General features: G+C 35.6%; 1 protein-coding gene across 1 annotated transcript; it reads left to right on the top strand.

The window, feature by feature from the left end:
* Positions 1–7,709: 7,709 nt before the first annotated feature.
* On the top strand, positions 7,710–12,063 carry LOC135133981 (uncharacterized). Its single transcript, XM_064062549.1, has 3 exons — positions 7,710–7,726; positions 7,822–9,432; positions 11,955–12,063. The coding sequence occupies exons 1-3, from the start codon at positions 7,710–7,712 to the stop codon at positions 12,061–12,063; spliced, it is 1,737 nt and encodes a 578-aa protein (XP_063918619.1).
* Positions 12,064–12,636: the final 573 nt, after the last annotated feature.

Below are 12,636 nucleotides of genomic sequence, written 5' to 3'. Positions count from 1 at the left end.
TGGATTATTATTTTTGACGCTTGCCCAAATACGACTTTGTTATAACTTTTATATTCCCAGTTTTTCTAGGATTGCTATAAATAAGTCCTTAACAATAATGCGATTGAGCGCTTCAGGATTTTCGATGTTGGCCTGTAACCTTAGTTCAGGAGTTTGAATTCAACACGCCGAAATCTATCTCTCATAATTTTTTGCGAATATTTAGACACCTTTCTGTTTCAATGTATTTAATAATTTTTATTAAAAAGAATTTAAATCGTTGTAAACAATCTTTTATTCAAAATTAATTCCTGTCCTTCGCCTACACGTAGGACCAAAATGATCTACAAATAATTAAAACAGATGTACTCGTAAAAACTTGCCAACACGCGTCGGAAATGTGTTCAGTCCCAGCGGAAATATTTCGCAATATTTCTTTTCATTAAAAATAATTACCTGCTTTAAAAGTAATATCTGATTCGTCCATTTATTACACTTACACGCAATGAAAAATTCATATTACACACTATGATGTTCCAAGCCAACGAAATTGTAAATTAAAATGTACTATTGTATTTCATTAAACATCTGCGAATAATGGCACACGTGTTTCGTATAGAATTTTACTCGAAAAGTCAATCAGGTTAAGTATTTTGTTTACATTTCGAGACGCAATAGATTTTTTAATCAGTTCCAATTTGGCCGCTGGCAAAATTATATCTAAGCATAGCTCTAATTTCGTACCGCAGACGAAATAATAAGCCAACGGATTATTAATGAGCGGAAATGTTATAGTATTCAATTAAAACGAAAATTTGCAAATAATTTAAAACCAATTAGAGACGCCTTTTTCTGCGACGCTAAAAACTTGATTATTTGCTCGTACTCTCGCGAAGCCTGTAATTTGGAAATAATTTAGAATCACTTATTTTGATGAATTTTTGAATTTGAAATTAAAAAATAACGAGCTTCCATTAAGAATATTATTACCGACGGAAAATTTTCTTATGGTTATGCAACAGTCCACCTGACAGGTCTTTTTGTGTTCCTTATTAAGTTTGCCTTGAAAATTAACGCTTAGACGACATTTTTTGTTAAAAAATATATTTACAGTGGGCAAAGTTTTAAAAGTCGTATTGTATAATGGTTGTTGTCTATACAGTTTTGTTTTCGGCATTGCTCTTAAGAAAAGTGTTTGTTTTCGGATGAAAAGCTCAGGAAAAGATATTGATTAAGTCTGGGGAGTTTTTTTTTTGTAATCGGTAATGCACGGTTGCTTTTGATATAAGATGATATGAAATTTAAGGAGAATCTGTCACCTCTTGTACTATCCTAATATATATACTGACAAAATAAATGAAACTATTACATTGATTTCTAAAGTTATAAAATTTATGTATAAATTTAGTATCAGAAATTAGAAACATTTTTTCTATTTAAGTAATTTAGATTTGTTTTTGTAAGATCGACAAGATGTTATATTTATTTATAATTTTTAGCAACCTAGCAACTACAGAAATTATTTCAATTTTCACATTTCAATGGGGAAAAAATCCTGGAATTATTTACATGGAGTACAGTTGGCCTGGACAAAAATGAGTTTTGTTAGGTAGTTAACAATATAATATAACTACAATTTTTTAGTCTGTTAATGTTACGCGGCTAAGATAAAATTATTTCATAATGCTGAAAGATAGTTGCAGAGCTGGGTACAAAGACAAACCACACGCATATTTTCTTAATGCATGTTTGTGTGTTCCATATACCTCGTTTAAACTTATTACCGAATAGAGAAAATACGTCAGTGTTATATCAGTAATTGATAGAACACTTTTGCCCACAGTCCTTAATGTAAAGTAGTCAATGATACACAGGTATTTTTTGTGTAGAAAATTCCATTTTTCTCCTTAAAATTTTGGTTTGATAAAACAGTCAGCATGACAATATTTGGATGTTTGATATTTGATAGCCATTTTGGTTTAACTAAACCTTCTATGAGTAAATAATTTCAAGAGAAAAATTAAATCAAATTTTTTTTATTGAGATTATAATGTGCTTTGTCGCGGTGACTAAGTGTAAATAAATTGGTAATACTTTTGACGGCAATGTTTTTCTTATTTTTTATTATTCCTAGGCCAAAACAATGGCGTTTACGGAATTCCAATATCTCTATCCGTCCGCAAGAAATACCGCTGCAGAGTTCTACAATAATCCATGGCGCGTTATAATGGCCTGGAGAATAATTAATTGTAATCCTTAAAATTTCTTATATATTCTGCATTACTATATTTGTCTTTTTTTTTTTTTTTACGTGGCTAGTAATTACCTTATAATTTGCCAATATACGTGAATTTTTAAGAACAATAGATTTAACTAAGACACAAACTTATAAATTTATTTAAAAAAAAAGAAATTATACTAATAAAAACTGTTAGTTATTATTATTGAAAAAGTATTAATAAACTAATTTAAATCTGGTGTTAATAACTGCGTATGTAATAAGTTTAAGTTTTAAGTTAGGACTTTTTCGTATCGAGGTTCTGTTAATTCCGAACCTATTATAAGATTTCTAGTTAACTTAAAATGAAAGGAAAATAGCCTTCTTTTGCATGAATTTTAACTGTCGTTTATCTTCATATAAATGACACGTTTGGTTTAAAGTTTGTAATTATAGTCGGAAATTTATCGCACATTGTTTGAGAAATTGCTGCAAGTTTCATGTATGATTTGTAGTAAATGCCAGATATACTTATTTAAAATTTGTATTAAATGAATAAATACCCAAAATATGAAGGTAAAAGCTCTAATTTTTTATATACCATTGACCACTATCACACATTAATTTTATTTCATTGCCAAATCAGTTAAATGTAGGAAACTGTAAAGAAGAAAGTATAATTCCTTCTAGTAAATTACAGTAATACAATAAACATTTTTTAATCATGCTTCTATCTAAGAGAGGGCAGCAAAAATAAAAAGGAATATGTAATAAGATGATTACATAGGTATTTCTTTTTATTTATTAGATAATAGGCATCTGTTGCTGTTGTGATAAGTAAAACTAGTAGAACAGAATACTTTCTTATATTAAACTTTTTAGATTAAAGTTTTCTGCTAACTGGTTGTTTGCTAGAACGTTAAGTATTGATTTGACGCGGAAGTGAAGATGGCGCCTCGAACTCGTTTCTACCACTTACATGAAAATTAATTTGGTGGTTGGATAATACTTTGATAAATCTATTTTTGGGAAAAAATTATAATAATAAAAAGTAAAAGTACAACTTTTTTCTTAAAATATGGCGTTTTGTTAAATTCAGTTAGTACATATCCTTAACTGAATACAGTAGCAGCTTTTATGGACGGACAGTCAATATAATTTTATTTTTGCACGACAGCTAATATTTCCTTATTTACTACATGCTACCATTATGATTTTGCATAACGTCATCTAAAAATACTGTTAAATGTATACGATAATGATACGAAATAAAATGTATGTATTTGTTCAGAAAATTTGATAATGTAAACATCTTTTAATTGTTAGCGTTGTAGTGTGCTCTGAAAGACAAAATAAATCTAAAAATAAATATGATATAGAACTTATTGTTTATAACAGCTTACCCAATTTCGTTAAATATTGGGAATGTACTAAATTTTATTTCGTTAAATTGTTTATATTAAAATGAATGTACATACGAGTATAAAAACCCACGCAGCATGTAGAGAACCCCTTAAGTTGTTTTTCCATGTAGAATTCAAAACTTGCATTAATAGCTTGTAAATAAATAAGTATAGTTTCCCCAGTTCTAATTCGGTTTTATGACACTACCCCAACGTGTAAAAATTAACTTGCTTAACAATAGATTACTACTGCCGGTGATGGGACAATCATAAATAAGGATTTAACCATTATACAGCATAATGGTAACGGTATGGTTAAATCCTTATTTATGATTGTCCCATCACCGAAGTTAACTTTTACACTTCATAAAACCGAATTAGAACTGGAGAAGCTATATACATGCCATTTTTTTTGCTTTTGGACACAAGCTTTCTTTATTAAAGATGTTTGCAAATTAGATTTTACTGCTCAGTATTTTTTCTTGATTAAAGGTAGTCTTCATTATTATTTCTTTAAAGTAACAGTCTTGAGACATAAATAAAAATCTCTTTATTCTGACAAGTTGGGTTTATATATTTAAAATTTTCAAGGCAAAAATTCTCATAAAGATTCATACCTAAATTTAGTATCTTATAAGCTTAAATTCCTCTAATAAATCAGATGAACTTCAGAATTACCTTTATAGCTCAGCTTATGAACAAGAACGAGGATTATAAAGCTCAGATATCGATTGAAAGCTCGTCATTGAAATTTTGTTAAGTGTTTTCCTTAACACCTTACTAAGTTTTCTTGAAACTTAACTAAAGTCTATCACGTATTACACTGAACGATACTTCACCTAACTTAAAGATTTTTTTACACATTCCCGAGTAAAGAACAGGCCATAATTATTAACGCTATAGAAGAAACTAAACTGGGTGATTATGTTACTGCTCTGGCCAACATCGTTGATCCCAAAACTATTCTTTTTGCCTCCCGTATGTCCAACAATCGTATATGTATCTACTTTTCGAGCACAAACATTGTTGATGATCTTGTCGCCAATCATTCAAATATTAAAATCAACGACCAAACCTTAAATATTCGGCGCTTAATAACTCCGACTCGCCGCATAATACTCTCTAATGTCTGCCCCTCCATACCCCATGAACTTTTGGAAAACTCTGTGGAACGGCTGGGCTTTAAATTAATGTCTCGTATGGCCTTCTTAAGGGCAGGCATCCCGGGCGATCAGTTTGCTCACATTTTAAGCTTCAGAAGACATGTTTATGTCAGTACGAATGATACAGTAGAGCTTCCATCATCCATACTCATTAACTTCGATGAGACGACTTACCGAATATTCACATCGTATGACGAATTGGTTTGCTTCTCCTGTAAAGTTGCTGGGCACATAGCTAACACATGTCCTAATAACACCCCCCAAGAAACAGCTACCTCGGTTGTCCCAGAAAATTCGCAAGAAGGGCAGATGTCAAGTAACGCAGGCTCTGTCGAAAGTCCGCTCAACCCTCCTAGTCTAGCAAAGGATCCCCTGCCAGCATTAAATACCCTTGCACCTGCTACCTCTGTCTTCCAAAGAATTATGGACACCAGTGATGCAGTTAACACTGTCCCTCAGCCTCCTAACAAACGGGCAGCTGACTCTTTATCTTGGTCGCCAGTGGAAGATATTTCTAGTTCACCTTTCCAAGGCCTCAATGCATCCCAATTAAATACTGCTCCAGAATTTTTAAAACCCACAAGGCCAGCTCAACAGTCCAAAAAAATCAAGAAAAGTTTATCTTCTGATAGTCTAACTTCAGATAATGGAAATTTGAGCAAAATAGCTGAACATCTTCAACCATTGAAACCAATTATGCAAGAGAATCCAGACCAATTCATTTTATCCTACGATCAACTTCAAATCTTTTTGGAAAATGTAACCGGCTCCGCAGACCCAATAGCAGTAGCTAAAGAATTTACTCAAGACATAGCAAAACTAATAGATATGCTTTACCAACTATATCCACATCTGACAAATCGTACGATGAAAACCCGTTTCACTAAGATTCGGAAGAAATTAAACCCACTAGTTAATCCCTCAGATGATGACGGCGAAGCAACCGATTCATCCCAGACATTTTAAGTTTCTCATAGCCCATTCATATTACAATGGAATTTAAACGGGTTTTATACCCGCCTTCCTCAATTGCAAGTTTTAATGTCTGAATGTCGTCCTTCTATCATGTGCTTACAGGAAACTAATTTTAAAAACAACCATTACTACTGCCATAAAGAATATACTTGTTTTTATAAAAACAGATTGCTGAGTTCTATAGCTAGTGGTGGAGTGGCTATATACGTAGATTCTTCCTATCAGGCAATGCAAATTCCACTACAAACTCGTCTTGAGGCGATTGCGATTGAAGTGACACTCAAGCAGTCATTCTCAATCTGTAACATATATTTGTCACCTTCAACGACATTTTCTCTCGAGGAATTAGAAAATATTTATCAGCAACTACCCCACCCGTGCATCATTGTAGGAGACTTCAATGCACATAACATTCTCTGGGGTTCTATCACAACATCTTCAAAAGGCACAATAGTTGAGGACTTCCTTGGCTCCACCAACATGGTCCTTTTAAATACTGGACAGGCCACTAGAATCAACATAGCTACAGGCACTACGTCGGCCTTAGATCTAGCATTTTGTGACCCCTCTTTGGCTCATATATTCAGTTGGAGCCCTTACTCATATCTATATGGAAGTGATCACTTGCCAATTAAGTTGGACCTGCTCTCACAACCTTCAAATCCGAATATTGCAGGTGGTCAGTTTAAGCCTAGATGGAATCTCCTGAGGGCTAATTGGAATGAATATCAAGCAGAAATCGATCAAAATTTAGGGTCGTTAAATACTAACATGAGTCCAGAGAGTGTTCTATCTCAACTCAATCACCTTATAGTCAGTGCCGCTCATAACCATATTGGAAAGACCAAACTAATACCAAGAAAAACTGTCCCTTGGTGGAACGTAGAATGTGCAGAAGCATTGCGAAAAAGCAAAAGAGCCTTCAATGTTTGGAAACGTAAAAAATCACAAGACTCTTTTATTGAATTCAAAAAACTCCGTGCACAAACACGTCTTATCATCAAAAGAGCCAAACAAAACTCCTGGATGAACTTTGTTTCCACCCTTCACAGCAATACTCCTACCAAGGTAGTATGGGACAGAATTAAACGTATTAAGGGTAATACTTATCAACCGGGTCCTGCGCAGATAATTTCTCACGGTTCTGTTATTGATGACAATCAAGGCATAGCAAATCTTCTTGCACAAAAATTCGAGACGGCCTCAAGCAATGCAAACTGCACCCCCGCCTTTTTATCCCACAAAAACCAAGTGGAATCGTCTTTTGCGCCCCCCCAAATCGATTCAGTCCACCCACTCAACAATATTTTTTCCCTGGAAGAACTAGAGAATGCACTTCAAGCTTGTCCCAATTCTGCTGCAGGTCCAGATGACATACCTTTCATCTTTCTCCAAAATCTTCCTTGCACCGGAAAAGTTATCCTCCTAAATCTTTACAACGACATCTGGACTGGCCATTCCTTTCCTGAGCTCTGGTCAGAAGCTATTATTATTCCAATCTTAAAACCCAACAAACCTAAATTCGATGTTAACTCATACCGGCCCATTTCTCTTACTTGCACAATGTGTAAACTCATGGAGAAAATGATAAACCGGAGACTTGTATGGTATCTAGAAAAGGAACATCTTTTAAACATCCATCAAAGTGGCTTTAGAAAGCTTCGTTCCACAGCCGACAACATTATTAATCTCGAATCTGAAATTCGCGAAGCTTTCGCTAATAGACACAAAGTTCTGGCTGTTTTTTTTGACATTGAAAAAGCCTATGATATGACTTGGCGGCATAAAATCTTAGACCAACTTCTTCGATGGGAACTCACTGGAAACATTTATTTTTTTTTGTTTTTAACTTCTTACACAACCGTACTTTTTCAGTAAGGGTAAACAACACGTTATCGAGAAAAAAGAACTTACAAAACGGCATCCCTCAGGGCTCCGTCCTTAGTGTGACTCTCTTTCTCATAGCAATCAATGATATTCTCAAGGATGTAAACCACCCTGTAAAAGGTGGCCTCTTTGCTGACGATCTCATCCTCTACATAAAAGGAAAGGAACTCCAATCAATAACCAGTCTACTCCAAAGAGCCATACACACTGTCCAGGCCTGGTCCGAAAATAACGGAGTTCGATTCTCAGCCGAAAAAACGAAATGTATCTGTTTCTCGCAGAAAAGCGGGCAATTACCTCCACCCCTCCAGCTTCAGGGAATAAATCTTGACTATGTTCCTCAAGCCAAGTTCCTAGGAGTGGTTTTTGATCAGCACCTCTCATGGAAACCGCATATAGATCACTTAAAGGCTACCTGTCTAAAAATTGTAGACCTTCTGAAAGTCCTCTCTCATCCTATTTGGGGAGCCGACACCCAAATCCTCCTTCGTATCTACAGAACATTACTACGACCCAAACTTGATTATGGAGCAGTGGCCTACTCAGCATGCCGTCCCAGGCTCCTTACACCTCTAATCACTCTTCAGAATTCTGCATTACGAATAGCCCTTGGGGCCTTCCGCACAAGCCCAGTTATCAGCCTCTATAGCATAGCAAAGGAACCGCCTCTTCTTTTCCGTTTCAAGTACCTTCAGTTATCCTTCGCAGCTAATACCTCTAGAAATCCCAGCAATCCTGTTTTCCAGCATGTATTTACCGATCGCCTGACTATACTATTTGATCGCAAACGACACCTAATCCCACCCATCTCAATTCGCCTTCAACAAGATCTGGTAACTCTCGGAATACCGTCCTTCCCCGCTATTCTTCCATATGAGTTCGCTACACCCCCGCCCTGGCTAATTCCATCTCTTCGACCAGACACCACTCTCCTCCAGTTCACCAAAACTAATACACCCGCTTCAGTGATCCAGACAGAATTTCATACCTTACAAGCAACCTGCTCAGATTCGACTTTTCTATACACGGACGCTTCGAAATCAGTCACAGGCGTCGTCGGTTCAGCCGTCGTTGGGCCTTCCGTACGCCGACTATTACGGCTACCATCTCCAGCTAGTGTGTTCACGGGCGAACTCTACGCTCTCCTCCAAGCCTGCAAGATTATCACCACGATGAGCGCCTCTAAATACTGCATTTGTACCGACTCTTTAGCCAGTCTAAGCGCACTGCGAAATATTTATTCAACCAATCCGTTGATCATGCAAATTTTTGAAGTGTGGACCATGCTCTCCAATAGCGGCAAAACCGTCCGTTTCATCTTTGTTCCATCTCACACTGGCATATCGGGAAACGAAGAAGCTGACAGGGCTGCTAAAGAAGCAGTCGAATCGGAATCTGCCGCAGAAATTTTGTTAGTCCCAGCACCTGACGCCAAAAGTTTATTTAAACAGGCTATCATTCAAAAGTGGCAAACAGACTGGACCTCTACGCCTACAGCATTGCAGCAGATTAAGCCAGAAGTTAACTGTATACTTCCACTTCCGCCAGATCGTCGTGATCAAGTCGTTTTAACGCGGTTGCGATTAGGACACACTCGGCTCACCCATGGATACCTGCTCAACCGCACCTCCCCAGCTACTTGCCAGCAATGCGGATGCCGTCAAACTGTCCAGCATCTCATCTGCGATTGTCCCCACTGGCAAACCCAACGCAACCATTTCCAAATATCACCCAACCTCGCCGAAGCGCTAGGAAGTACCATCCCGAACGTGGTCAACATCCTTCTGTTTCTTAAACATATTAAGCTGTTTGAATGCATATAGAAGGGTTTTTCTTTTTACTAAGTGTGTTTTCCCTACCATGTAAGGTTGCTAATGACCTAGCTGTCGATGCGACCAAATGTACAAAAAAAAAAAAAAAAAAAAAAAAAAAAAAGATTTTTGTCAAAAAACAACGTGGTTTAAAATTGAACGCAACTTTTCCACTCAGTTATCTCTAAATAAGTAATTTACCGTCTCAACGAAAAACCTGTATGCAGTCTTCAAACTTTGTTTAACGTAGCAAATTACTTCTCTTTCAGACTTTAATAATACCCCAAGAATATGCATTGGAAGTGGAAAAATCTGCACGATTATACGAAAGCACGTTCATTTTTAATATAAAGTCGAACATCAATTTAAATCACATTACACAACCTTGGTGGATTTACAAACGGGAACCAATTTATGAAAATCAAAACCACAAATTTATTTCCCAAATGTAACTGTATGCACGTAGGAGAGGTCATCCTTTTCTGGCGTCTAGCAAATAGCGAAGGACGAATAACGCGTGGTGCATCTGGCAATCGGGCCTTGCTCATAAATGACGAGTCCATAAAGTAATCAGAAGCCGACATCTGTATAATTTAAGAAATAATTCCTCAATATCGACGGAGTTCGGCGCTTTTTATGTATTCGTTTCCAAGTTTGAACTTTGCCAGTCGACTTTAAGAAGTTATAAGAAAGCTTTATTACTTTTCTGTGGAAGAGTGGAGCTCTATATAAAATGCAAACACACGTACTTCGGAAATTTTCACAGGGATGGTTTTTGCTTTACACTTCATTGCGGCGGAAATTCGCGGATAAATAATATCTCTGGACTGGAAATTTAAAAACAATGTGGGATTTTCGAACCAAATTTCCTGCGGTAAGTTGGATCATCAGCGAGGGCATCAGCTGCTGTAGACTTGAAATAATTAATTGTTGAGACAACTTCCTGAGGTTATTTTTGCTGGCGTAGAAATTTTTAAATTAATTTTAACTTTTTACTTTATTATTTACAAGTTGGGCAAAATGATGGGAAGAAGTAATTTTAATTTAAATTTTAGGTTTGCAGAGTGTTGATTTAACAAAAACAAATTTCCACGGTTATTTGAAGTTTCTATCAAATTTTAGCTTTTTCAACTAAGTCTACATTGTTTTTGTCGCATTTAAATATGTAGGTGCAGTGTGCTTTTGTTCGTGATTATTTAAAAGTGTATTTTCTGGGTAAATAACAAGGCAGAGGAAACAGAACAAGACAAATAACTGACACCGTTAATATAATAAAGACGAAAGGGAAAATTAAGCTAATAAATCGTTAAAGAATTGGTTCAAAATTTATTTTCTATGTTAAGATGAAACAGACAATTTACTTAATTCTTAAACGTAGTTGGAACAATATATTTTTCAAAGATTCAATTTTTTTACTATTATTTTTAGTATGAATCTTATTAGATATGAATCTTTTTTTGCAAAGAATCTATAATCTCAAAAGCACCAATTCGCAACTTCTATTCAAATTCCTCGTAGAGTAACATTTCGTTGGAAATTATCCAAAGTTCAAAAACGTCAACTTTTTTAAAATCTTGTAATTTTACAAATTTTATTGCAATGCCCTAACTTTCTCATTATTTTACATATTTTTTCTGGCTATTTTAAACTTTAATTACAATAATTGTTCTTTTTTCGTAATAAGATGTACCATTGTACAAGTATATAGTACAAATGTGAATTTTCCCTTACTGTCGAGTGCTTATACTGCCCTTCAAACACCCACTGAATACAAAATTTTTCTTATTATTCCTTGCTTCTCTCCAGAGATAGACCACTCGGTTCATAAAATAAAAAGTAAATTTGCTTGTCATAGCCTGCCGTGGGAATCCAAACGCCACTCGAGGCACAAATTAATTCCTCCAAACTTCCACCAGGAATAATCTTCCTGCGATGAATGCAAAACTCACATCCATCGAATACATAAACCTGACAACTGTATATCACGGCAAGGATCAGTAATAATAATAGCAATAATAATAATGCTAAAATTGCCAGTAATAATAGCTCTAATAATACTGACGCATAGCTAAAATTTAGCACATACCAAAAGTACGGTAAACAATTGAATTAAAATAACACGTGACTAAGACTCAGAAACATTTGGCGAAGGAACATCACACTGGTAATTCATATAACATCCTTACAAAAGAAAATCTAACGTTATTAAGCAAAGTTGTTTAGTTTTCTAGTTAGATGTATTGCAGATTCTCAGGCGAAATCTCAGTTTGGTGAAGCACAATAGTAATTTACACAACTAGTTCGGGATAGCCTGCTTCCCGCATGAACGCTTGTTTGCGGCACGACCGAAGGGAGTGCCGCATTTGCGTGAATGCGGGAAGCAGGCTCACGAACGTGTTGTGTACAATATTTTTTGCAACGAATAAACCTTTAAATTGAAGAAATTAACTGTGAGTTATTTATAAACAATGCGCGCCGTCAACACGTCACAATGTTGACACTACGCGAGTATTTTAAGGTTACCATGGCAACGGGAAGTTAAAATGCACGTGTGCGGGAAATTCGAACTCCCGCACGGTGGTGAATGCGCGAAAGCCATCAAAAAAGGTCATGAGTGCAAAAAATAGATTTTTTGAATTTTAGACATATTCGTTTTAAAAATTCATACATAACGAATTGATCTATATGGCTTTGATTGCGTGCCTAAAACTGATCTTTGAGAATACTGACTACTGCTTTATTCGAACTTATACGAGGGTAATTTGATAAATTGTTAGAATTGTTAGACTACGTACTTTCCACTGCATAAAACAAATTTTTATTACCATGGTAACAAACAACAACTTATTAGAAATCACTGTCAAATTTGACTCCGAAAAGTTCAAGCATTGTTGTGCACGAGAATTTTGGAAAAGTCATCTCTAGTGAAAATGTGGAAATCAGTAAAATTGAATATACTTAGATCGATTATTAAGTACCTGTATCTAAAGGGGTTAACGGGTAAAGGAATTTACGATGATATGTCTAAAACACTTGGTCAAGTTTGTCCTTCTTATGCCCCTTTAAAAAAATTGGGTTCCTTCTTTCAAAAGGGGAAAAGTTTCGATTGAAGATCACGATAGACCAGAAAGACCGATTTCGGTATCCACTCCTAAAAATGTTGACGCAGTGCACGATATGATTTTGTCAGGTCGTCGAAT

Source organism: Zophobas morio, unplaced genomic scaffold (genome assembly GCF_036711695.1).
Source record: "Zophobas morio isolate AGI-343-1 ecotype UQ-CSIRO unplaced genomic scaffold, CSIRO_AGI_Zmor_V1 ptg000023l, whole genome shotgun sequence".
Taxonomy (NCBI): domain Eukaryota; kingdom Metazoa; phylum Arthropoda; class Insecta; order Coleoptera; family Tenebrionidae; genus Zophobas; species Zophobas morio.
Note: the sequence above shows the minus strand (reverse complement) of the source record. Positions and strands in the feature narration are given on the sequence as shown.